Here is a 26,790-nt window from a genome sequence, read left to right as displayed (position 1 = left end):
CAAAGGCTGACAGGAATTGTAGTTTCTTAATAGGCAGAAAACGCAGGCAACTACATTTCCCATCTCTTCTGGGGAAGTGGGGCAAGAGGGCCTCGCGCAAGTCATGATGGGTATCGTAGTTCTCGCGCCTTGCCTTGGCCATACTGTGGGATAAGGCCCCGGGGAGCTAAAAACTACTAAAATGGCGGCAGGGGAGGCCGTGGGGAGGGAGTACGGGAGCTCTGGGAGGCCATACTGCGCTCGCGTTGGGGCGGTGGAGTACACGCGGAATCGCCGGAGCGAGTGCTGAGTCGGTGCCGCCGCCGGCTTCCCCCTTACCCCGGACGCTGGGAGACGCTTCGGGGCCGCAGAGGCTTGTGGGGCAGCCACAAAATGGAGGCGAACGGGAGCGGCAGCGGGAGCAGCAGCGACTCGGCTCCCGACTGCTGGGATCAGGCGGACATCGAGCCGGGCAGCGGCGCTGGCTCGGGGTCCGCCCCGCCGGCCGCGGAGGCCGAGGCCCAGCAGGAGCTGCTCGGGGCGGCCTTCAGCCGGCAGCTGAACGTCAACGCCAAGCCCTTCGTGCCCAACGTCCACGCCGCCGAGTTCGTGCCGTCCTTCCTGAGGGGGGGCCCGGCGCCCGGCCTGCCGCCACCCTCGCCCCCGCCCGGCCTGCCGCCGCCGCCGCCCCACGGTAACTGCCGCGCCGGGACGGAGCTGCGCCGGCGGGTGGGCGCTGAGGGCGGAGGGATGGGGGCCATGTTGGAAGGGCGCGGGGCCGTGCAGCGGAGGGGCCCGGGGTGAGGGCTGTTGGGCCCCAGCGGGGGAGGAGGGGAAGGACCGCGCGGGACTGGAGCGCGTCGCGGAGGGCCGCCGGCGCCGGGCGAGGGGGCTGAGCTGGGCTGGGAGCCGGCCGGCAAGCCCCGGACCGGCTGGGTCAGGCTGACGGGTTGCGGGCGGGGCGTCTGGGGGGCGGCAGCGCTGGGGGTGCGGGGGTGCGGAGAGGCGACCCGGCCTGGGGGTCGGGGCCCTGGGCTTTAATTGCAGGACAGTCTCGTCAGCGAGGGGCGAGGGCAGGCGCAGACGGGCGTACCGCCGAGGGGGAGCCTTGCGCGGGATAGAGGCTTGGAGGAAGGGGCGTAAGGCATTAGGGTCTGGGCGGAGGGGCCGTGGGGCACTGTAGAGGAGCTGGTTGCGGCGTCTGATGCAGCCCGAGAGTTTGTGGGGGCCTTGGGAGGGGGTCTGCAGGCCGCTGTGGTACAGCTGGGGTGGCGGGGACTCTGCGGGGTGTGCTGCGGGAGGCCGAGCCGCGGTACAGGTATTGTGCTCAAGGAGCAGCGGTAACTGCTGTGGCCTGGCGGTACGTGGATCCCGTGTACGTTCCCCTGGTACCTTTACTTGCAAAGGGTCGCCCATGACGAGAGGAAACCACGTATCTCCCTTTTTCCTAAAGGACTAGAGAAGTTGTCGAAGATTTAGTGGTAATAAACTTACTGTTGCTGGGGAGAACAGCACTGCTTCAGCCGCTGGTGGTTCTGATGTCTCTTAAATGTATTTTTGAAGATTACATCAAGTAGTTCTAATATAATGCTGATAAATGATTAGTAGGGAAGGGAGGTTTGTCCAGCTGGCCTCAGTCAATGGAACAACTTGAAATTTACCCTGCTTTTAATTTCAAAGGATCTTTGTGTACGCAACCAATGTTTATACTAGATTTGCTTTGAGTATGGGAAATTAAAGGAAAGCAGCTTTTTAATTTCCAGATGCAAACTGAAGGCCCTTCCAAACATAAGATGTGCTAGTCAACTTTGCGATAGTATTTTAACATCACTCCTGCAGTTGAGACCTGATTGAGTATGATAGTTTAACACCTTCCCTTTTTTTCTATAATTTTCTGTAACCCTGTTAGTACAATATGAAGCAAGCTAGTATTTCAGATCATGATTCTAGTAATTTAATTCCACTAAAGTTACATGTTACATTTGTCACAATTTCCTTTTGATTGTGGCTTATTATTTATTGTGTTCTGATTTAATATATGAATTAGTCTTGCCCTCTCTAGTATCTAAACTTACCAGATGTTAACAGCTAAAGTTTGTAACTTTCATATATGAAGCTTTAAAATTTTTGAACAGAATATTAAGCTGTTTTTTGTGTTAGAGCAATGTTGATTATGTGTTCTCTACAGCTATTCAGCACTCCTGATTTTTATCAGAAATTGTAGGTCACGTGCTATGCAGGCAGGCAATATGTAAGTGCATTAAAATATACTTCCAAGAAGCCATGGTCAGACTCTTGGATTCTGTTTAGAATAAATGTATTTGGTAAGGTTCATGGGTGTAAAGGTAGAGTAGATAGCTTGAGGCTGTGCTGAACATGTGATGCATCTTTGAATAATCTTCAAAATTCATTCTGGTGTGTTTTTCAGCCATTGCAACCTGAATCGAAGTCTTTTTTTAACTATGTAATCGATACTGTGACTGAAAACTTTCTTGGGGTTTTGAATGTTGTTAGAATAACTTTGGGTTTTCTCCCTGACTACTTTTGTAAGGTTTCTTTTAAGGCTTCCTATATTTAATTTTTTTTTCCGTAGGATTTAAACTACATTCCTCACCTGCTCATCATATTTATTTCTTTGTGCTTTCCTTTTCTCCACTCTTTTGCTGCTTCTGAGGCCTGTGATGAGCTTTGTCTTTAAAGAGATGACTTTACTGAAAGCTTCCTGGTCATCTGGAGTGATCAGGATAGCTTTTCTTTCCGTCTTAGTTGCTGAGTACATTTCCTGCTATAATCTACCTGTTTTGAATTCACCTTGCTTTTATATCTTCTTTAAGATTTTAGAATTTTGAGTTTAAGTTTAGAATTTTGAGTTTCTGTAATTAACTTGGATGTCCCTAATATTAAGCAGACAAAAATCTGCAGTTAAAAAAAAAACAACCACTCAAACAGTTCCTTTCTTAACTGGAATACTATACTTTTCCAGGTCTGATGTACTCAGTTACAGAAGATGATTGGCAGTCTTGCCCCTGCAGATGTTTGTAGAAGGTGACAGCTACTTTCCTGGCTAGAAGAACTAGGTGGAGCTTGCTCTGGAAATAAGTCAGAACAGCATGTGATTAGCCAATGGTGCTGAATAGGTTACTTTTCAGCAACCCAGTTTGCTTTTGCTCCCATAGGGAATTAGCTATTCCGTGGCACTCATTCTTCATTACATTGTAAGGAAAAAATATTTCTCTTTATCATCTGTGTTGAGGTCGGTACAAATAGTAGTTTGTACTGGGAAGAATCTAAATTAATCTTGATTCTTGGGAAGAATGAGTGTCAATTTGAGGACTTAAGTGGCCTAAAGTTAAGTTCCAAGAACAAAAGTGTTACTAAAACTTCCTCTTGGTGAGGTTTTCTTCCAGTCATAATTTCTTTGTAATTCAAAGGATGTTGTAGGTCAAGATGAATGTGTAGTAGCAGCATGGCATATAGAAAAATTCCACAGAACTGATCTCCATTGTGTGGTTGTAGCGTGTAATAGTATTTCCTTTTATGCACACTAACTTCATGTTTTTAGTAATTTGTATAAAATTCCTGTCACTTATATTTAGAGCACTGAAATAATGCTCACAGAAGTCATTTAGAGAACAAGATGTTAACTTTCTAAAATTGGGAAACTTTTCAGACCTGCATTCAAAGTGGCTTACCTTAAAAATTCTGGTTTATGTATGCTTTCTTTTGATTGCAAATTGTGTATCAGGGAGAATATCTGACCAATGTTTACCACTAATATAATTTTTGCTTGCAGATAGTTATAGAATTAGTTTGGAATTAAATTATCATTTGATTATATGCAAAAAGCATATATTGTTTTAATTTTTGAACCTAAGGAACAGACTAAAACCAGTATGTTCCAAATGTTGTATCAAATTTTATCCAAGTGAAACTCGTTTGCATAAAATCTCTCTTTGTTGGATTCTGTTGGAAATGTGAAATAGAGACTTCTTGATTTTCCTGGCTGCAACAGCCATTGCTGTACCACAGGTCCTTCCAGTGAGTATGTTTAGTATGTCATTAACAAGTTGTGCTTCTAGGAAAACTTACTGTAGATAGCAGTTACTGGACTAGCAAACTCAGCTAAACTAAGGCAAGGTGTGATAGTCAATAAAATGATAGTAGACTCTGTTAGGGCCTCTAAACCCTCTTAATCACAACTGTACCTTGCAGCTTCTCTGTTTTGTAGCATCTATGACTTATTTTTGTACTAGGTTTATTAATTTCATAAGTGTGTATAAGATGTAATTGCATTTGGGTGGCTTTTTGTTTGTTTCTATATCAAGGCATGGTTTGGAGGTGTAAGGGAACAGGTTAAAACCTCCCCTATCCTCCCCGGATTAATAAGTTTTTTTCTACTATCTACATTTTGCTTGAATCTCAGGTATGAAAGCAGTGAAAATTTTCATTTCTGAAAATGCAGTGTTAACCTGCATTCTTGTGGTTCAATTTTTGTCATAGTTCTTGAATATTCACAGGATTCTTGGTAAAATGGATCACAGCTTCCTTGTCTGGGCTTTACTATATTTTATGTTGGTTTTTCTTTTTAGAAGTCATTTTTAAGTAGTCACTGTTGACTTTAGACTGAACTAGGTAACTTCCTGGAGTCCCTTCCAACCTGAATTGTTCAATGATTTGAACTATACAGTGGTTGGGGTAAGAAAAAAGTGTTATTAGTACAAAAGTAACAAGAACAAAAAATGTGTGACACATAGCAGCTAGTGTAAGGAAAGATAGCATTTATCCTTTTGGTGGTATTTGTGCTACTGCTTCATTTAGTAGCTCTGTTGACCAATTCAAGTAAATTTCTGAACATATTTCTTAATGACTATAGTTTAGACAAATCACACCTACAGTCTTGAGCCGAGCAAACATCTGGCTTAAGATTCAGTGCCCTTTAGATTGCTTTACCCCCTAAATATCCTCACTTGCCTGCAGTAGTCACTTTTGATATAGTTACGTTCAAGCAACTGGACATCCTCAGCCTTCAAATGTTGTAAATAAATGGTTATAACAGCTATCTTTCTGGTTTTCCCTGCCTTCTTTTTTCTTGACCTTGTAGCTAGCTGGGACACCCATATATTCCCCTCTGCCTCCTGCCACCAATCAGAGACAAAATAAGGAGGTTCAATGACTTCTGCTTCTGTTCTGAAGCCTATAATTTCCAGAGTAGGATGATGAGTTATCTATATCATCGTGTTCCCCAAAACTGATCATCTCTTCTTTTACACCATTCTCTGTAGACTGTATTTTAAGACTCTTCAGTAATTCAGTCCTCCAGAAACTTCACTTTGCATGTGAACTTGCTATGAAAGTCTTGTTTGTCTAACGCTAATAGTCCACCACTCAAGAAGCTATCATATTAAAGGATTACATGGTTTACTCATGTCAACATTTGAATAGCTATATGTTGATGATTTCCTCACAAGTAGTGTGTTGGTAATGCTACTTTGTCACTGTAAACTTGAACTGCTTACATGACAGCAAATCAGCATTGTATTGTGAATGCCAGTATATGGTATAAATTTTTATTATCAAAAAAATCTTGATTTGAGTCATCACTGGACTATCTAGAGTAGTGTTCTTCTGTATCAGCTTCTTTAGACAGATGAGCCATACAATCTCTTTTATCAGTGCAGAGAAATGCAGTGTATGTCCTGGCACTGACTTGCCAGATGATCAGATATAATATACCTGTGTGATGCAGTCAAGATGCCAATATATTACACAGATGTCCTTTGTCTACATCTGAACTATCCCCAGGAAGGTAGCCAGGATTGTGTTGCTCCTGTTAGAATAATTCATCACACACTAAAAGACAGATCGCTGGGAGCCGGCTGTGGACTAGATGAACTGTCCTGGAGTCCGCTGACCATGTGTTTAGCGCCCTGGTTTGGGCAACTGGTTTAACATATTTGAAAGCATGGTGTTATCCGAAAACTTTATTGTTCTATCAAAATGAACACAAAAATAGTTAGAGATAATTCTTGGATTCTATTAGCAATCTGGTTTTACAATTCTACTTCCAGAATTTTGGGGTTTCTCTCCTGTTTTGTGATGAGAGATGCAAGCAGGAGAAGCAGCTGATTGTATGAAGCCAAGAAAGAAAGGCGTCTTTACTTTGTTTTTTTTAATTATGAGAAAATAGGGCAGTCAAAATTTAATCAGTGAAATTTATGGCTGTGTTTTGAAAAGGTCTATATGAAAATGACAGCGATTGAATTTCAGTACAAAAGTTAGTTTAGGACAGGTGATGCAATATTAAAAACATGTTCTCTAGAACAGTCTGCAAATTTATGTGTAAATTTTACTCTTATGTGTAAATTCTGAGACTCTGAGCTTAACCTGCTAAAAAATTCATGGGGTGCTTAGGTTTGGGTTTTTATTTCTATTCCTACTGGCTTATGAGAGATCTTTGTTAGAGAGTGGAACTTACTGTTCCACTTACTGTTCCTCCTTACTGTTCTAATACATAGCTTGATATTTTGAGACAGATAGTCAGGAAATCAAGTTATCAAGTGAGCACAAATACTTGGCCTTAAGGAAGAGGGTTTTTCGTTATATTCCCTGAAAATCCCCTTAAGCTTTCTCAGACTTAGTTGTGAAGAAGCATGTCGGTTTTAGATAAGATAAACTTAAGGTGTGTCCTCACTGGGGGAGGAAAAAGGTGGGTCTTTTACTAAGCTAACATGTAGTAAAATCCTATGACTACAAAGCAAGTGCTAATTTTTTGTGAATTTTACAAAGTCATGTTAAAACTTTAAAGCTGCTCCTACGTTGGTGCATTTTAAAAACTGACCATACCTCTTTGTGTCCACTGGTGAAGCTAGGGCATACGCTGTGAAGCAGGGCAGAGATGAGAAGAAAATGATTTTGGGTTTAAGTTAATTTTCAAAACAACTGCCTTAGTTACAGTGAACTCCTGAAAACCTTTTCTTTCTGTATATTTTAAAATATTGACTATGAAATACTTTGTTTAGCTCTAGCACTTATTTGTGCTTAAAATAATTTTTTGTGTTTTTTTGTTAACCAAGAATCTCTTGGGTTGTGTTTTTTTTTTTATTCTGGTTCTCATGCTCTGTGTGTTTGACTCAGACCTTTATTTTTTTACTCTGGTGTAATTTCTTCTATGCTTCTGTTTCAGAAAAAGGGCAAGGGGGTACACATCTGTTTATAGTCCTAACATTTTCATGAATTACGTATGACTATTGTGTAAATATGTACTGAACTTGGGTATTCAGGTAATACACACAAAAAGGTCATGGGAATCCTAAGGTGACTGTCATACATTTTTTCACTCTTCAGCCTTCCAGCAATTCCTGTGAAGGAACTCGATGCCTGTATTGGAGGAGCAACAACAAACTCACTATACAGACCATCTAAGTTTTGTAGATAAGACACTTCTTTCAAACTGAATTTGCCTTTTTTTCTTTTTAATCTTTGTCTATGCCCTCTTGTGCAAACAGTTTCATTAGCCCCATAGTCTACCTCAGTTGTCAGGTACCAGTACTGTCTAGGTTCTTAGCACTCCAGCAGCAGAGCAGGGCGGGAGCTGTGAGTGCTGCCATGCATAGCAACAACTCATGGCCGCTCATCAATTCTGTGAAGGCATTTGCATTGTGGCTCAGGTACCTGCTTCTGAGGAGTTACCAGTTAATCACTGAACAGTATCTGCTTGTGTGGAGACATGTCTCAGCTTATTCTGGGCATCTGGTAAATACTGCAGTTCATGTAAACGTGGAGGTTGTCATTACTGCTTACCTCTTGGGTTTGACTTTACTGTATTTTAACTGCAGTTCTTCTAATATTGATTCCCAGTTTACCAGCCATACCTGTTCTATATATGAAAATCTTATTTCATCCTAATACAAATTTAATTATAAAGCAGTTTTCTATTGTTTCTGTACAAGCATTCTAAACTGTTAACACTGTGAAGTTTGTCTTGTACTGTTTCACAACAATATTTTCAGAGGTTGAGTGGTAACTTTCAATTCCTTCTACCTGTGCTGCTTTGATTATCGTACAACAAAAACACATGCAAGTACAAAACTTGATGTAACACACAACAAACCCATCAGCTGTAGTAGAATGCTGTGTGAATTAAATAGGCAGAGTGGATTCTTGCAGTATGTCTTTAGAACATTAGCTGTATTCCAAAGAGACCAATCACCGTGTTTTAAAAGCTGTACAATTTTGGACTCTTATTGGGAGCATGCATACTTCTTCAGTGAATTTTATATTAAAAAATCACCTTATTCAGACAAGACTCTGAATTAGCTAATGTATTTGGCCTACCAGTAGATCAATGCAGCATGTGTATCCATTTTTGCCTTTGGTGTTGACAACAAAGATACTCCAAAAAATGTCCTAGGGCTCTGATGTTCAAGAGGACTAATGATAAATCACTCATCTCGTGTAATAAAGTGAATAAGGTTGCAACAACAGTTCTTGACTTACGAGGAGGATGCTATGTAAAATCTAATTGTTGTTTATCGTGTGTGAATCCAAGAATTTGAATAATTTCTTAAAGATTTGGTGTCATTTAAACATGTTCTGACTTTAAAACCAGATTTCATGCAAACTACATTTTTAATCCTTCTCATGTAACAAGATTCCTGTCTGAATGATTTTCACAGATGAGGATCTAGAATTTTCAAGCTGAACTTGAGATGTTACAGATTCTTCTGATTTCTGTTTGATTTGCTGTATGTGATGTTTTTACAATAGCAGTAAACTATGTTAACTGTAAATATTGTTAGTTACTTCCCCGACTTCCAGAAAACACAAAACGAAAAACTTTGTGCATCTACTTCAATGTTTTGGAGAGATCAGAATAAGTTAGAAGGACTACTTGGAACCTTTCTCAGTTTCCCTCATCTTTAAAGGTATTTTGTTACAATGATTGTCTTTATCTCATGGGCAAAATAAGCAAGATTAGTTCAGTTCACTGGATTTGTCCAAACATTTTGCCACAGGGACAGTGTGGAGTTTGGACTTCTTCTCATGTCCTAATCCAGTATTAAGTCGTAAGTAGTAAGCCTGTCTCAACTAGATTCAGAATTGTCATCTCCTTTTTACATGATCCAAAGATTTCTTAGGTGTTTTAGAACCGATGCTTAAAGGTGAAGTGTTTCTCCTTGAATTACTGAGATTGCCTTTCTGTCCTCTCTGCCATGGCACTAGTTGTGCTCGTCGATTCAGCTGATATGTTTGTTGCTTCAGAGTGCTGATCCACCCAAAAGCTGGTAGGTTCTTTGCTAGTTCAGTTTTTGGTCAGACCAGCTGCCTTTGTGGAGCTTCAATAGTTATACATGTGCTAGGGCTGACACGAGAGAAGAGATGACAAAGAACAAAATGCAGCAACCCAACGGTAGGATGCATCCTTCTTTTCTATGAATCTATCTTCTTTTCTATGAATTTTCTAGCTATGTCTTAAAGGCATACTTCAGGCAATCTGTTCATTTCCACACAGAGCAAATGAAAAATCTGACCCTTTAAAGTCAGAGTTTTCTATATTTGTTTGGAGTGTATCAGTGCCTGAATTAACCTGACGTAACCTGAAATTGCTTATCGGAAGTAAACAATTACTGAGGAGTGTATATTTTTATCACTTAGAGCCTGTTCTTTTTGAAATCAAGATTCTTTATTTACTTGCTTTCTTTACAATTAACTTTTTTAGAGAGTGGTTTGTATTCCTTTTCTGCTTTGAAGGAACAGTGTATGTTTCGTGTAATTCAGTGTCCTCTTTCAAAGCATGTCTGCCACTCATGTACCAAAGTGACCAAAATTTAATAGGTGGCTGTGGTCATAACTGAGTATCTGTTGCCCTTTACTTCTGTGGTATTAGTACTGTTCAGGATCTATATACAAACTGTCTTATTCTCTTGTGTGCTAGACCTGTACAAAATTTAACAGATGGACCTTTTTAGGTTAACAATTCCCTACCTCCGCTTTGTTATTTGTGAAGAAACTTCTTTTTCCTCTCTGTATGTCTGCTGGATTACAGACCAGAAAGTAAAAACTGAATTTGTTATGAATGCTGTTGACTGACAGTGTATTTCTAAGGAATTAAATAACTCTTCAACCACTTGTAGAGTTTCTGTTTCAAGGCAAGTGCATAAATACTGTAATTTAATACATTTTTCATGATGGACAGACTGCAGGAGTGAGATCAAAAGTTTGTTGAAATGATCTTGTAATGAAAATATTTATGCATCCCAACCATAGTATGTGTGAAATAGCCAACAAGCTTCTGACACATTACAAAACGGAGGCTTTAGGTTCATACCTTGATTCTGTGCCACCTGCTTACCGCACTCATGAATGGGCTGATTTGAGTCTTTTCTGGCTCTCAAATGGGAGTCATTTCTTAAAAGAATCTTAAGGTATTCTATTCTTATGCTTTTACTTACTGTATTATATCATTCTCTTAAAGTTTTGTTCCTGTGGTTTTTGGGACCCTGGAGTGCAGATCATAGATGATATAACACAGGAGTGTAGGGAACAGTTCCTCTTCCGTGTTGCTGTGCCCCCTCCACTGTCTGCTGCTGGTCACTGGGTGTTGTGCTGTGACCCACATTCACCCTGCCTGCAAGCTTGGTCCTCTGGCCCTCGTCCAGCTTTTGCGGCACTGCTCCAGTTTGTAGAAGTCTACAGCAAATACGCAAACAGCGCGAAAGCAAAGAGGCTTAGAATCAGGTCCCTCTCAGTATGTGTTTGTTCTTTTGAGGGGATTTGTGTCATCTTTAGGTCCTATCATGCATATAGAGCAAGCAACGCTGTGACATCTGTGTTTTTGTAATGAATGGAGTACAGCTAAATAGACTATGAATTTGGTATGTGGCTGGAAAAAATAAGATGGTGAACTTGTTTCAAAGAATTACGAAGTTGAATTTACACCAAGAGAAAACTAAATAGGTTAGGTTTTAGGGATAATTACAGAAGGCCTCTTGATCATGTGGAATAATGTCCCGAAACATCAAGTGGTGAAATCGTTAATTGGAATGTATCACTCTTCATAGGTTTAATAATTAGTTATACCTCAGCATATAGTTTAGTGGCATGGTTTAGTGCATGAGAAGGTTGAGCGATCTATCCAAAAAACATACTTGTGGCTTTGATATGCACATGACTACTTAGATTGCCCTCTAAGTAATGTGACTATGTATGGTGTTCAAGAGGACTGGCAAACTTACCTGGTGTATGACTGAGTTTATCATCTCTTGACCCTATTAACTACAGAAGATCTTAAGAATTTATTCTCAACAACTTGTTTCAATTTTCTACTCAATGCTTACGTGAAATTGAGTTGCAGTAGCATTGTAGGTACACCTATAAGCTGAAGCTGGCAGAACTTTTCTGTAGAATTGTTAACACCACACACCCCTGTTTCTTTGGATACAATAAAACTGGTTTGATGTATTTAAACACCAGTTAGATACTGACACTTAAAATAGCCAGCATGCCCAAAAGGGGTGGGCAGGCAAAATACCATGTCTAGAAAAATTGCTCCCTTTAAAACTTGCTTTAAGTGTATCTTTCCATGTGGGGGAAAAAAAAAAGAACTGTTTTTGGAACTGGTGTATTAGTTTCACAACTTTTAGGCAGTGTTCTTTAGAAGTATTTCTGCTTGGGGGCTATATTTAGTAGTGTTTTTGGAGGCGAGGGTGAAGTGTTTTTTCTTAAATACACTTCTTGCAATAAAGCTGGGAGGTGGTCTTTTATGCCTAACTGTGGAAATTGATTACATCAGTGTATTTTAAAAGTTAAAACTTTTTTCTCTGCAGGCGCACCTGTAGAGACTTCTCCAGAGGAGCAAACAGCCTCTTGTGAAGGTAGTTGTTTTTGTGTTCTGATGGTATTCAATGCAGCTGCAGTAAACATGATTTAAAAAAAAAAAAAGATTGCAAAAAGTCTCCTTTTTAAAAATCTCTATGAACCTTTTCCAATCTTCATCCTCTTTATCCTCTTACTACTATTGTAAGGCAGTGTGGTTATCTCTGGTTATTTACAATTTTATAGCCAGTGAAGCAAGGCACATAAAGACCAAGTGCTTTATTGAAGGTCATAAAGCTTGCATTAAGCAGAATTTTAAAAATTGAATCTGTATATTAAATAGCATTGGCAAGTGTCCAAACATCTGAATTATCCTTTTATTAATTTAGTCACTCCATTTTTCTTTGTTCTTGATACTATCATAGTAAATGTGTGTCCTTAATGATTCCTTTTTTTCTTTTCCCTAGGTTCAAATGCTGCTGTTAACATGGAAATTTCAGAATCTGTTGGTAAGATGAGAATTGTTCCATTTCACTACGATAGTACTATAAAATACTACTACAGTGCTTTTGCTGAATCATTGCAAGGAAAATTGAAAAATACTTTTTTGAGTCTTTGCATTTTTGGCCCTTGCTAATTTTCGTTCTGTTTTTATAGTTAGGTTAGGAAAGAGGTAATCGAATGCTAGTATGCATTGACAGGTGCAATTGGATTACTTGGGTACTGAAAAAGCACCAGTACTTTATTAAAAAATAATTTCATATTACAAAATAGTCCCGCTAATATGTGTGAAATGGTTATTAACAAAAACCGTTAAAGTGGTCAGTAATATGAGCAATCAGAACTTGGCAACTGTATCTTTCTCCTTGTATTTGTATGGCTTTTGAGAGAACTTAAACCATTATCCCTGTCATTTTCTTTCTAAACATATGGTAGTGTGTGTCTGTGTGAGGATTCAGACCAGCATGATAGTCTGAGTGGATCTTCGTATTTTTTACCTTGTAAAATTGTTAAAATGTAAAAAAAATGTTAAAACAGAAGTATTTTAATCCATGTGAATCATAGTTTTCTAATGTGAGCACACAAACTAGTTTGAAAGCTCCCAGTAATAATCATTTTGGAAACAAGCAGGAGTTGCCCATTTTTATATAGGAAGACATTCACAGACTGGATAGGTGAAGTCTTTTGATTGCAACTTTGGAGCAGGGGCTTTTCTCCATAGTGTTGCTTTTAGTTTCATTATCTATTTGAATATATCTAACTGGTAAATTTTTAGTGGAAAATGGAGAGACAGAAATGTCCCCGGAAGAGTCATGGGACCACAAAGAAGAAACAAGTGAAGCAGAGCTAGGAGGTGGTCCTGCAGAGGATGCAGGGCCTTCTGAAGAAAGCGCTCAGGAAATGATGGAGGAGGAGGAGGAAATGCCAAAACCGAAATCTGTTGTGGCACCACCAGGTGCTCCTAAAAAAGAGCATGTAAATGTAGTATTCATCGGGCACGTAGGTAAGTTGTAAGTGAATGTGAAGTAATTGGATCTTTGTGTTGTGTATTACCTAGAATTCGGAGGACTAGAAATTAATCCTGCTCTTTGTAGGGATGTATGTATTCACCATGTATTGAGGTTAATAGGAGCATTGACTCTAATGAAGCTGCTCTGGAAAAATTCAAAAACTTTAAAGGAGGTCTTTGAGGGGTAGAGTGCCAAGGATAGAGTGCCTGTGTTCTGTTGGACACAACAGTGTCTGTATTCCTGATTTCTCAAGTATCTGCTCTATTGAGTGCTCAGGTGACATATATGTGTTTATGATGCAGAGAACAAAAGCAGAAAGCAGTGCTCCTTTTCTGCATGTTTTAAATATTTTTGGAGGGTTCTTATTAATTGTCATTACATTTGAAAGCTATTATTCAAAATATCCACAATTATAGAGCTATAAACAATAGATGAACATAATCCAGGGTTAAAAGCAGCATTTATAGCAAAATGACCCAATTGAATAGTTTCAGCAAGCTTCAGAAAAATCTTAAGTGGTGTCAAAAGTACAGGAGAATTATTGAATCATGAGTCTTACAGTGAATTCTATATTTTTGTTTATATAATCCCTTATCACCTTAAAAGTACTGTAACTTAGTCCTCAGGTAAATTCAGAATGGAGTCACACAAAGTAAAGAGGCAGTGGGCAGAGGTACATCCCAGTATTTGAGAGCAGCTTACGAAAGTGAGATACAAGGGAGAAAGGAAGTTGAGAAAGGGCTTTTGCAAGAGCTTCCCACACTTAACCCACACTTTTTCTGGATCACTGCTTTTTGAGGATTTTTTTGTTATGGATAATGCCAAGTTTATATGTATGAAAACAATTCTCAAAATTCAGTGTAATTGAATTAACAGTGAATTATTATGGAAACAAGGGAAGCTGAGATATGTTTCAAAAATCTTAGACTAAAAATATAAAATATATAGTATATAATATATATTTGTATGTATAAAAATTAAATTAAAAATAATATATCTTTGGGAATAAATTCAATGACTGTTTATAACTCTTATCTTTTTCTAGGGTTTTCTTTTAAATTGTGAATGACTTAATTTTATGTGGGGTTTTTTGTTTTTTTTAGATGCTGGCAAGTCAACTATTGGAGGACAAATAATGTAAGGAAACTCTTAAATAAAATTTTTAGATTTGCTGATCTTTCTTGTGAATTAAAAATACATTAAGTAAAATGAGTAACATTATCTTCATGGCTTTAATCAGCCTAAATTAATATTTACCTAATAAAATGTTACTCTCTGTTAATTTAGTTACTTACTCTCTTTGGAATTTCTTAATTCCAGCAGATCTAATCTTATCGCTATGGGAGTTTCACTTAGTTGATGGAAACAACTATGCAAAAGCATACATTACTAAACTAAGAAAACTGAATCCCTTTCTTGGAACATGACTGTTTTTCTTTGTGATTTTAAAATACTATTTTGAAACTGCCTTCAACAACTCCCTTTGTTAAACTTTGTCCTTTTTGTGAAGACTTAAAAATGTCATGCTCCAGGCAAGACAAAAAATGTGAATATACTTATTCCCTGGTGCTAACAATGTCAGGCTTAATTTTATTTCAAAATGTGAAATTATAATAGTTAATCTTTTAAGTCTCGTTTAGAAACAGTATCTAGAGACTGCAATATTTTTGAGACAAAAGTAAATAAATGCAGCTAGGTCTTACAGTTTGTGTAAAAAAAAAAAAAGAGAGAGAGATGGAAAGTAGTACATGAAGAAATAAATGCAATCCTGCTGATGCTAAGTATTTCTATGATTTTAAAATAATATTCTCAGCAAAAGTGGGAGGTCTTTGTCTTGGCATTTTCATCTTGTTTTGTTTTGACCAAACTGGAATGTTGGAATTGTCATGCTACATTTAACCTTGTAGTTCATACTAGAGCAAATTAGCATTTTATTATCTGATGTGTCTGAGTGTTTTCCTTGTACAAGGAGATGCCTATTCTTAACGATCCTATCAATGTGTTATGTTCCTAAAGGTTTTTGTAATCTTCCATTTTTGCAGAATATCCCTTTGTTGGAAGGTGCTTGTACCAACTTTGTCATTAACCCTTTTTTTTTTTACTATTATCATTAATTTTCCTTATAAACTAAGTAGATTATTGTTACTAGAAGATTAGGTAGAAAAATCTGAGGGAAAAATATGAAAGTTTTAATATAATAAAACTGTATGCTACTCGCTGCTTTTCAGAACTGAAAGATCTCTCTTAAAATACTGGTTTCCTTGTTCTATCTAAAAAGAAGGAAATATTTTTCTTTACATTTCAGAAATGGGGGGAGGCTGGTGTGTGTGTGAAAAATTCTCCTATCACAATTTTTACTTAATTTTCAGATATTGGATTAGTCTCAGAAATGAACTTAACAGATGTAGTTCTTTTTCAAAATTTCCCTCTGCAGAACATATTACAATTAGGCTTTAAAAGGACATTCCTCATAATTCTGCTAAAGTGGTACTGGTGTACTTTTTGTGGAGAAAAAATTCCACTTCTGCTCACGACAGGCTGTTCCAGTTTTTCAAAATAATGTGAAAGGGATTGTATACGTATTTAGCTATTTGGAACTATGTTTCTGCTTATATAAAATTGAACTTTTTTCCCCCCCCTTAGGTATTTGACAGGAATGGTTGACAAAAGAACACTTGAAAAATATGAAAGAGAAGCTAAAGAAAAAAACAGAGAAACATGGTATGAACTTACGGAAGATAATAGTGTGCTTTTCTCTTTGCACTGTGATGAAAATGGGAAGCTGCTTTTTAGTCTCTGCCTGTAGCACTGGCTTCCTGCTGGAATGGGTCTTGGAGCGGGGGGAATCTCTTGTTTTCCTCCAGTACTTCTTTAACTAGAACTATACAAAACAGTGCGATTCGCATAGGAACAGGTTTTGCTGCTCCAATGCTTTAGTAAACCTAGTTGGTAGAAGGGAATACAAGGCGGACACTTTTCTCAGGCAGCTCTTGGGGTCATTTTATCTGTATGTCTTTCACCGGTACACAGCAGAGAGCTATCTAAGGAGTGGAGATTAAAGCTGTCAGTTTGGCAGACATCAGGAGAAAGTGAGTGCATAGTTTTGGCTTGTCACCTTGTATCTCATTTTTATATGAATAAAGATAGGGTCTGCTGTTCTTAAGTTTCCTCCAGGCAAGGCAATGCTGTTGTCATGTGTGGATTTTTTTGTGGGCCTGTTGTTTGTTTTGGGTTTTGTTGTTGTCTTTTGTTTGCTTGGGTTTTGGGTTTTTGTGTGTGTGTGTGTGTGTGTATGCATCACATAGCAGCTTAGTTTCTCCTTCAAACAACTTCTAAAAAACTGATTTTCCTTTTGGAAGCTTTCCATTTTTGGCTGCAGTGGAGGAAAGCAGGGGTTCAAAGGGCTCTGGAAAAGAAGCAGCTAAAGACTTCCTTAGGGGTAGAGCAGGATCGGAGCACTCAAGGGGTGGACATTGACCTAAACTAATTGTTTTATGTGTGAGAGAGGGGGGATAGAAAGGGTGACATACGTTCTTCTTATCAAGCAAGCATCAGCCCCTGCTGGGAGTTGACCATAGTAATAAATATTTCAGGACCTTCCTGAAAAACCTGGACAGCTTGAAAAACAGATTTCCTGTTCCCCCTCCTCTTTTAGACGGAGTTGTAGGAAATGCCTCCTTCAGTGCTATTTTTATTCTTTAAAATATGTCATGATATACAAGAGAAAGTATGATATACCTCTGTGTCATTAGCAAAGATCTTGTTAGCTTGCTTCATATGTTGTCTTGAAACTTGAGCAGTTTTACTTTGTGATTCAGAAGATTCTATACTGTAGTGCAGAGTTAACATTTGTGTCAGAAATGCATCTTTCCCTAAAAAACCCTATGTGCAAAAAGGACTTCCCATCCAGCTACCACGCATTCCTGCTTGACTGTTGTTAGCTGAGTAAAACCTGACCTTTGGCTTGTCTGAAATCTTCCAGAAACACAGGCCATGGTGAAGATTACAACATAGAGGAGCACTCGTACTGGTACAAACCAAAAGCCATCTAGCATGCTACCTAGACCTCGATCAGTGACAAATAGCTACTGCTTGGGGAAGACTGTGGTTATATATCCATAATTCTCAATGTTTAGTGCTTTCTCTGACTCAGGAACCTCTTGAGCTGGAAAGGACATCTTTGTGATTAATAGTCCCTGACACTCTCTCCCTGATCACTGGTCAGCTGAGTTAGCAGTGTCTCTTCAGACATTATCCAGTCAATGCAGAAGACAAGCTAAAGATCTTTATAAGCTGCTGTTAATGGTGAAAAATATTGGTATGTTAAGCCAGTTCAATTTAGTTATTACTACTTTTCTTCTCCTTAGTGAGAGTATTCATTTTTCTTCTTCTTTCTATTCACCAACACCTGAAGGAGCTAAACAATCTTTTTTTGAAATTTTGGTTCATCTGTCTAACTTAAATCTAACTTGTTTGTCAATGGCCAATGGGATAAAATATAATTAGGAGGGGACAACAGTTGATACGATCAAAGTATCAAAGATAGGGTGAATAAAGATGATGTCTATTTCATAGCCAACTTCTCTTTAATATGTGCAAATAAATGAGGACTAGTAATAGTAGTTCTCATAACATGAATATGTGCAAATCAGAACTAATTTTTTAGTTAATTATGCTGAGAAAGAGGAATTGTTTTGTATTTGATCCAGAGGTGTTTTTCAAACTGAGGCAAAGCTTAAAGTATTTGAGGTTACGTCACACCTGGAGAACATAGTAATTGAAAATTGTTTTTTAGAATTGCATTCTTCTAGGTATGTGAGGGAGAGCTAGCACTGGGCACTACAGCTCACTATATATACACAAAACATTCAGTAAAAAGTCACTATTGGCCTTGGAAGTGCTTAAGTTCAGTAATGCTGAGGTGGTTAGAATAGTTGAGCAGAATAAAAATACAAATCATCATACATAAATTTAGTAAAATTCAATACAAAAATAGAATATTTGGGTTGGTTTCTTTTAGGTACCTTTCGTGGGCCTTAGACACAAACCAAGAAGAACGAGACAAAGGTAAAACAGTAGAAGTGGGTCGTGCTTATTTTGAAACTGAGAAGAAACACTTCACTATTCTAGATGCTCCTGGACATAAGAGCTTTGTTCCAAATATGATTGGTGGGGCTTCTCAAGCTGATCTTGCTGTGCTGGTAAGGACAAATCAGATTCTTTTATTTTGGATATATTGTGGAATTAAGCTTTTGAATTTTATTTTGTGTTTGCTTGTTTACTCTTTTGGTTAGTTACAGTGGGCAAAATTTACAAATCTTAAGTCTACCAAGTTGAGTGGTTTTTGGAGTAACTTAACAGCTTCATAAAACTGTCCACAGGTGTCATGTGATTTTTATATGTGTCAGTGCAGAAACTAATGGGTAATGTTGAGGGCATACCAGTGCATTTTGAAAGCTTCTACCAGTTTTGACTACCCGAAGTTATTTTTCAATAAGGCATTATTACCCATTTTCAATTCTTCAGGTGAGAGAGTTGTAGAAGTTTTATTAAAATGTTTATTTTTAATTAGGTTATTTCTGCAAGAAAAGGAGAGTTTGAAACTGGATTTGAGAAAGGTGGACAAACAAGAGAACACGCTATGTTAGCAAAAACAGCAGGTGTAAAACATTTAATAGTTCTTATTAATAAAATGGATGATCCAACTGTAAACTGGAGTAATGAAAGGTGAGTTCAATATTTTTTAAAAATCTTCATTAAAAGATACTGAAATAAAGTAATTCCTAAGTAATTTTTTGTATCCCATTTCTGTTGCAAGAATGGTGGACTAAATACAGAGGTTATCAAAATTGCAGGAAAAACAGAAGCATAGTGCCTAGTACAGTGCCTCTCAACTAAGCTTGAAGTTCTACACTACTTTAAAACATTCACTTTCAACTTTTTGGATCCATGCAGCCATATCTAGCAATTCCATGCATTCTAACATAGTTTAATTGTTGACTTGGAAACTTATACTGAACCTAAAAGGAAGACACTCTGTTTTCAGTAGTTTAGTTTGCAAGATTCTTCATTGCTTGGCCCCATTTCTGCTAAACTCCTAGCTTAGACTTGATGAGAACTCATTATCCTGTTCACCTTATGTGTCCACCTTGTATTATTTGGAGTTGTTCTTTTATGATAAGCTGAATTGAATAAGCAGATAATATATTAAAGTAGTTCATGATTACAGGCTGAGAAGCGGGGAGGGAGGGAATCTTGCAATAATACAGGCCAGGTAAAAATATCTAGCAAGTCAATATGTAATATTTAAATAACACATAAAAAGGATTAAGTTATTCTTTTCTGCCCTAATGCTCAAATGTTACTAAAGGGTTCTAATTTTCATAAGTGTCAAAACTTAGGTCTTTTTATGGCTTCTGTCACATCTTTCTTCTCACCCCTTTAAGCTGGGTGCTAAAAAGTGTAACTTAGTCCTTCCCCAGAGATACTTGTGTAATAATGAGATACAGTTTTCTTCTACAGTGTAGTAAGAAGAGTTGTCAGAGAACTTGCTGTGCTGTCAAGAATCATGAAGGTTTTTTTGGAAAGCTATGAGGGGCTATGCAACCTTACACCATCAGCCTAGTTTACTAAGAGAATAAGGCATGCCCAATTGCGCTGTCTTCGTCCTGCCCCAGCCTTCTGACATAGAATCCAGCTGAAACTGACTGAGGGGAAGAACTTTAACAGAAGTAAATATTATGCAGTCTTAGGAAATTATGTAGGAGATTGGAGGAGACCAAGCCACCACTGAAGTGAAAGCCTGCAGCTGACCTCAGTAGTTGTCTGCTTGGTCTGTTCTGCTGTCTTCGCCTGGATCTCTTGCTTATGAGCAGATACAGCATATGCTGCTGCCTACTCAGCCCAGTAATTGAGGTATATGGAGAAAACTGCTTTATGGAGCAGAGAAATGAGGGGGAATAGACAATACAGAGTTGTGCTGGAAGATTGGGGAGAAGATGCAAATAGGCCATTAAGCTTTATTAGGTTTGCATGCCGCTTACAGAATAACTTAACTGATGAAAATTAAACATCTCTGGGTTTTGTTGGGTTTTTTTTAAAGCACGGTATTATGTCATGCTGGAATAACTGAAACTTATCTTGATCTCCTTATCATTTTAATAGATATGAGGAATGTAAAGAGAAACTGGTTCCATTTTTGAAGAAAGTTGGCTTCAATCCCAAAAAGGATATTCATTTCATGCCCTGCTCGGGACTGACTGGAGCAAACCTTAAAGAACAGTCAGAATTCTGTCCTTGGTATATGTATGTATTTTAAATTGAACAACTTGGATATTTGCTTTATTTCAATAGAAGTAAATGCTACAGTGAAGCTAGGAAGAAGTATAGTATGGTATATTGTAGCTGTGTTCTAAAGTGCTTGAGGAAATACAGTCAGGGCAACAAGAACACAGCCATGCAATGAGCCCAATAAAAGCATTTGCTAACTGCAGAAGATTAAAGTTAGCAGTTAGTAGTATTTGCAGTATTCTTTGGCTTTGTCAGTTTGAGTGCCATACTAGCCCTTGAATTTTCCAGTGATGCTGCAGCTGACATGTTGCTAGAATGAGTAATTGTTTGATGTGGACAGTTTTGCTTGAAGCTGTATTATAATTAGTGACAAGCCATGTCTCTCGCTAGATGTCATGTTTTCCAATATTGTTCATGGCAGTTAAAACATATTAATGAAAATCATGTTTGGACCTAGCTTATGGGCTTGTATTTCCAAAACATGTTACATATCTAGCAAAATTCTCAAAGGAATAATTAATTTGTGTAAAATATGCCTGTAATGTAACTTAAAAGTTACATGTACTTCCTGGGTATTAACACGTTAGCTAGGGTAAAGTGGACACTAATGGTGGGATGTTACTGGTAGATTTAACTGTCTTAGAGGTCACTTTTTATTGACGACAGAATGAACATAATTCCTTTTGTTGGACTGCATTTATCCATTCTGAGTAATTTTTAAATACAAGGGTGCTTATGAAATTGAAACAAATACCTTCTGCTCTTTTAGTGGATTACCATTTATTCCATACCTGGATAATTTGCCAAACTTCAACCGTTCAGTTGATGGACCAATCAGGCTGCCAATTGTGGATAAATATAAGGTACAAATTAAAATAATAGGATTTGAAATATAAATGGACTGTTTTCAGAAAACAGTAAAATGGACAATTTAATGTATTTTTAGAGGGTATCTTTTTTTTTTCCCTTTAATATGTCTACATTTCCAACTGTAGAATGGAGGTAGGGAGGGGAAGTAAATAATTTTGGCATTATATGAGACTTTGAAATCTGTAATTTTTCATGAGAACAGTTTCCAAAACATTAAGTATAGCAGTGCTAAATAACTTAATAGGGTTAAGTAATCATACGTAAATAGAGCAGAATCTTCAGAAAAATGTTTTCAATTTTTCTGTAATAATTTCTTCTTGTGAAGGATATGGGCACTGTGGTCCTTGGGAAGCTGGAGTCAGGCTCTATTTGCAAAGGACAACAGCTTGTGATGATGCCAAACAAGGTATGGTAATGTTTAGATATTAAAAAATGTTACTAGCCTACAAAAGAGCTTGATGCTTAAAAATATTCATTACTTTAAATCAGAAAATGTTTTGTTGCTCAGTTGAACACAACTAGGCTTTCATGTTTTGCATGGGTGGTGTTTCCAGAGGTACTTTACTTCCTTAGCATTCAGAACACTGGTTTTCTCTCCTTAGTAAACTCAATTGCTGGGCTACAAATCATTATAGCTTATTTGAACTGTGTTTTACTTTGCATTTGTACAGTTGGCCCACAAAACCTTTTTCTTACCATGGGTTAATATTGCGCAAAACTTTCCTTCTCTCTCCCCTCCCCCCCCTTTTTTTTCTCTTTTCCCTTCTCCAAAGGGAAATAGGAAAAAAATTGAAGAATGCAAACAGTACATAGTGTGTTCCAATGAAAGACCTAAAGTTGGCTTTAGTTAAGAATAGGTTGTTTGTGCAGGTAGGTGGCTGTTCCATAATGTAAGATCACTATTTGGAATCATTGTGCTGCCCTGAAGAATGTGAAAATAGGAAAACGAAGGATGTGAAAACATAGTTGGGAAGAGGCAGTGGACGTCAATAGTGTACTCAACTAATGATGGTGTTTGTTTCCATTGGTTTCTTAGAAGAGAGGTTTGGAAATTTTGTTCTTACCTAATCGTGTCATCTTGATTTAAGCTGACATACTTTTTCCAATTCTGTAAGCTGAGGTAATTTTGCTAGGAAATGTCTCTAAACTCAAATGTATAATAAATCTACAGCTTATTGAAAGTATTTCCTAATCAAAATATGTTAATTAGATTGACTTCCATGTCACCTTTCTCAAGAGATGCTGAAAGTTGAAACTAAACTTAGACAGTTTGATATGCTTTTCAGCTTTTAAGGTAATTTAACAGACAGTGGCTTTTTATAACACTGCTTCACACACATCTGACACCCATGTTATTTTGGGGTTGATTAGGAGAAATTCATAAGCTGTAAATGGCTTCAACTAAACAGCTACAGAATTTGTATTCAGTAAATAGCCAGTGCTTTTGATAAGTTTTTAGTAATAATTTGGCAGCTAATGAGGGTTGAACTAAAACATCAGGAAGTCAGAACAATAGACCTCTTTCTGAAACTACTCCTTCCTTTTACCTTCTCTGCCTTTCCAATATTTATTTTCTGTTGATATCTAGTACTGTGTAAAGATACAAGAATCAGAAGAGTTTTCAACATATAGGAATGTTAGGAAATACATTTTGGTGTCTGCTTGGAGAGCGTCATTAACATACATTTGTATTTTATCATCTTCTCCAGGAAATCTTGTAGAATTTTGGGATTCTAGAATTCCGAGGATTGCATTTATATTCAGACTGTTATTTTGAATGTAATGAGTCTACACAATAATATGGCTGTTGCATTCGTCTTAGATAATATGCATCCATTGTATCTCTCATCTCTTTATATAAGTTTTAAATTCATTTCACTTTGAGAAATAGTGGATATTTTTGAAATTTGCTTTCCACTGCATATATACTATAGAATTATATTAAAATATATTTGATTATACTATTTTAGATATTAATAACTCATCATTCAAATATTTTAAATGTTCTGAAGCTTGCAGAGCTTAATATAACGAATTGAAACTGTAATTAAATTATTTATTGAAATCCTGTTGTATTAAAATTTTGTACCAGAAATAGAAATTTGCACAATAGAAAACTGCATTTTTGCTTTCTTTAAGCACAATGTGGAGGTTCTTGGAATCCTTTCTGATGATGTAGAAACTGATTCAGTAGCCCCAGGTGAAAATCTAAAGATCAGACTGAAGGGAATTGAAGAGGAAGAGATCCTTCCAGGATTTATTCTCTGTGATCCCAACAACCTGTGTCATTCTGGACGCACGTTTGATGCCCAGGTAGAATAACTAGCATTTAATTGCTGAATAGATGGCTGAAAAGCATTAAAATATTTTTCTTGTGTTTTCACGAAATCTAAACTTCAGTAGTTCCAAGTTTCAGTTCAGATTTATTATTCACTATCATATCACTAAATTGACAATTTTATATATATATATATATAAAAAACACGCTGACATAATTTGAGTTTTTAAAATGTCATTTGTTTCAAATGTAACTTCTTAATGAAGTTTTAGACACCTATAATCATGAAAGCAAGATCTTGTCAGACCAATTCTTAAATTTTATACTTTCATATTATAAACAGCTTAATCATTTATAAATTTTGTTTCTTTCACAAAAGTTTGTTGTGTGTATTGTTCAACTATACATTTTAATATAGTTCTGTATGTGGTTATTCCCTGCTCTTTTATAACCAAAATGAGGAAAAATGCACTTACTTTTAATTGTTTTGCAGATAGTGATAATTGAGCACAAATCCATTATCTGCCCAGGTTATAATGCTGTGCTGCACATCCACACCTGTATTGAAGAAGTTGAAATAACAGTAAGTGTCCTTTTAAGTTGTGATGTGAATATAAACAACCCACTTCTTTGGGTGAGGAGTTCTGTCATGACATGCATCTGTAGGGCAACTAGTGCAACAAAGCTGCAGCCTTGAATGGAATCCTTGGTCAGTACTGTAACACAACCAAAAATGGCTGTAACTTAGCATAAGCCTTCTGAAAAGTGTGGTGAGTGACAATTGACTCTGCAGTAAATGAAGGTTAGAAGGTTGGGGTTTTTTTGTTTTGGTGGTTTTTTTTATTGCTAAGTATTTTCTTTCTTAGACCACTTTTATTTTTTCTTTATGAACAAAACCACCCTTATTTCAGCACTCAGATTTTTTTTTTTTTTCCCCCCCCCTCATACAGGCCTTAATCTGCTTGGTAGACAAAAAAACAGGAGAAAAAAGTAAGACACGGCCACGTTTTGTGAAACAAGATCAAGTATGCATTGCCCGTTTAAGGACAGCAGGAACTATCTGCCTTGAGACATTCAAAGATTTCCCTCAGATGGGTCGCTTTACCTTAAGAGATGAGGGTAAGACCACTTGATCAACAGTTTTAACTGCTGAAAAAACACAGTTACTTGAAATAGGAGACCATGCATGGCAATGAGGTATTAAAATGCTGGTATCTACTGGAAATCACTGTCTGGGTAACAATGGAAAAGTAAATCTAAGCAAACTCAAAGAGTTCTTGCTAGTAACAAAAAGTGTGTTTTATATTTGAGGAATAATGTACAGAAATGTAAACTATGAAACAAAAGGTTGAATTTGAAAAATTAACAGGTCTGTTTTCTTAATGCATCCTCGAATGTCCACCAACAATATGAATATCATAGTTTCTCTATTTAAAGTTGGAAAAGATAAGGGAGGTTGTATGTTTGGCTTTAACTTGTGTTCACCCTGGTAAAATTCGTAGATTTGTGGGGCATATTTAAAATAAGTTATCTTTAAAAGGAGTAAACAGATCAGGTAGAATGATTCTGTTTTGCCCTCTCCCTAGATGAATATAGAGCACGCTTTCCACAATCCATGTTGTATTCTTTACTGTGAGAATAGCATTTTTACTATTTTTAAGATTTTATTGTGCTTTTAAAATACACTGGTGCTTTCATTCTACAATACAATTGTCTGCATTATTTCTAATACTCTGGAGAGCCTTTTTGGGGAAAGTTATCATGTGTTTTAGAGACTTCTTTTCACAATATGTGTAACTCTGCTGTTTGTCTCCTTGGTTTAGGTAAGACCATTGCAATTGGAAAAGTTCTGAAACTGGTTCCAGAGAAGGACTAAACATTTTTCTCAATGACCCCCGCACAATACTGTGAGGAAAATCGACTCTGCAAAAGCCTACTTCACACCGCCTTCTTATTTTCTGCCCATTGATAAACTTCTCCCCATATTTTGCAAAGACAAATTTCACAGCAAAGGTCCACATTATGTCAGCTTTCTCATATTGAGAGCTCTGCTATGCCACTGTTGAATTTTCCCAAAAAGAATTTTTTTTTTCTCCCAAATTCTGCTTCCTTGGAAAGATTCGGCAATAGCTTTGTAAGTGATGTGGACATAATTGCCTATAATTATGAAAATCTAAAAGATTTTTAATGTTTAATTTCCCCCAGCGTATATATTAAGACCTCTTTTTTTTCAGGCAGATCATTCAGAGTGTGCGAGTGTGTGTGCACATGTTACAAAGACAACTACCATGTTAATAAACTATTCAATTTGAAATCTTTTTCGGTATTTGAATTGCTTTTGAATAATGTTTTTTATCTGGATGTAACGCAGTTGCATTAGCTTTTTAACTTTCCAGTAACCTAGATATTTGGTTACTTGGACTTTTCTAAACTCCTCAGCCTCCCTACACACACAGTTTTAAATGAGGCAATTGGGCACTCAACTGAGTTTGTATTAAAATAATTAGGTTTGCTCCTTCCCTTTGAATGCATTCTTAAAATTAAAAAACATTCATGCAAATGTGGCACCTTCATTAGCTTTACATTTGTTAATATCTTCAGCAAATTTAGGTTGACTTAACATCATTACTAGACACAGTAAGTCAATTTTGAAGGCTAGAACTACATATTGTGTCTCTATAAAAATTCAGCATTATTCTTAACTGCAGAAAATGCTAACAACGAGTAAATCAGTGAAACTTGCAAAAATAAGAGAATTTGTGGCAATCGTGCCTATTAGTATTTATAAGAGCTGCATTTTGTGGGAGAACTGGGCCAATTAAAAAGTGCCAGTTATGTAAGTTACTCAGTTCACGCTGTCTTTAATTTAGAGGGCTGGATTAATCCTTGCTGTTTTAAAGATCAGTCTGAACTGAGAGGGAGAAAGACTATTTAAATCCCTAAGAGTTTGCACATACTGGAATATGGGAGGGTCAGAATCAAGCACAGTCTGTAAATTTTTGCATATCAAAAAGCAATGTAAGCTTATGAGGGCCAGTGAAGTTTTTC

The 26,790-nt window shown here is 37.4% G+C and overlaps 1 protein-coding gene across 1 annotated transcript; it reads left to right on the top strand.

Moving 5' to 3' along the window:
* Window positions 1–372: 372 nt before the first annotated feature.
* GSPT1 (G1 to S phase transition 1) lies at window positions 373–25,618 on the top strand (the record flags this gene model as incomplete). Its single annotated transcript, XM_082006587.1, has 15 exons — window positions 373–673; window positions 11,805–11,852; window positions 12,261–12,302; window positions 13,070–13,297; window positions 14,408–14,441; window positions 15,948–16,025; window positions 18,325–18,505; window positions 18,877–19,031; window positions 20,469–20,609; window positions 21,364–21,457; window positions 21,790–21,870; window positions 23,604–23,777; window positions 24,236–24,325; window positions 24,693–24,861; window positions 25,566–25,618. 15 exons carry the CDS (start codon window positions 373–375, stop codon window positions 25,616–25,618), a joined length of 1,869 nt encoding a protein of 622 aa, XP_081862713.1.
* Between the last annotated feature and the right edge of the window lie 1,172 nt (window positions 25,619–26,790).

This window comes from Phaethon aethereus, assembly GCF_964289735.1.
Source record: "Phaethon aethereus genome assembly, chromosome: 15".
Lineage (NCBI taxonomy): Eukaryota > Metazoa > Chordata > Aves > Phaethontiformes > Phaethontidae > Phaethon > Phaethon aethereus.
This window is presented reverse-complemented; position numbering and strand designations above follow the sequence as displayed.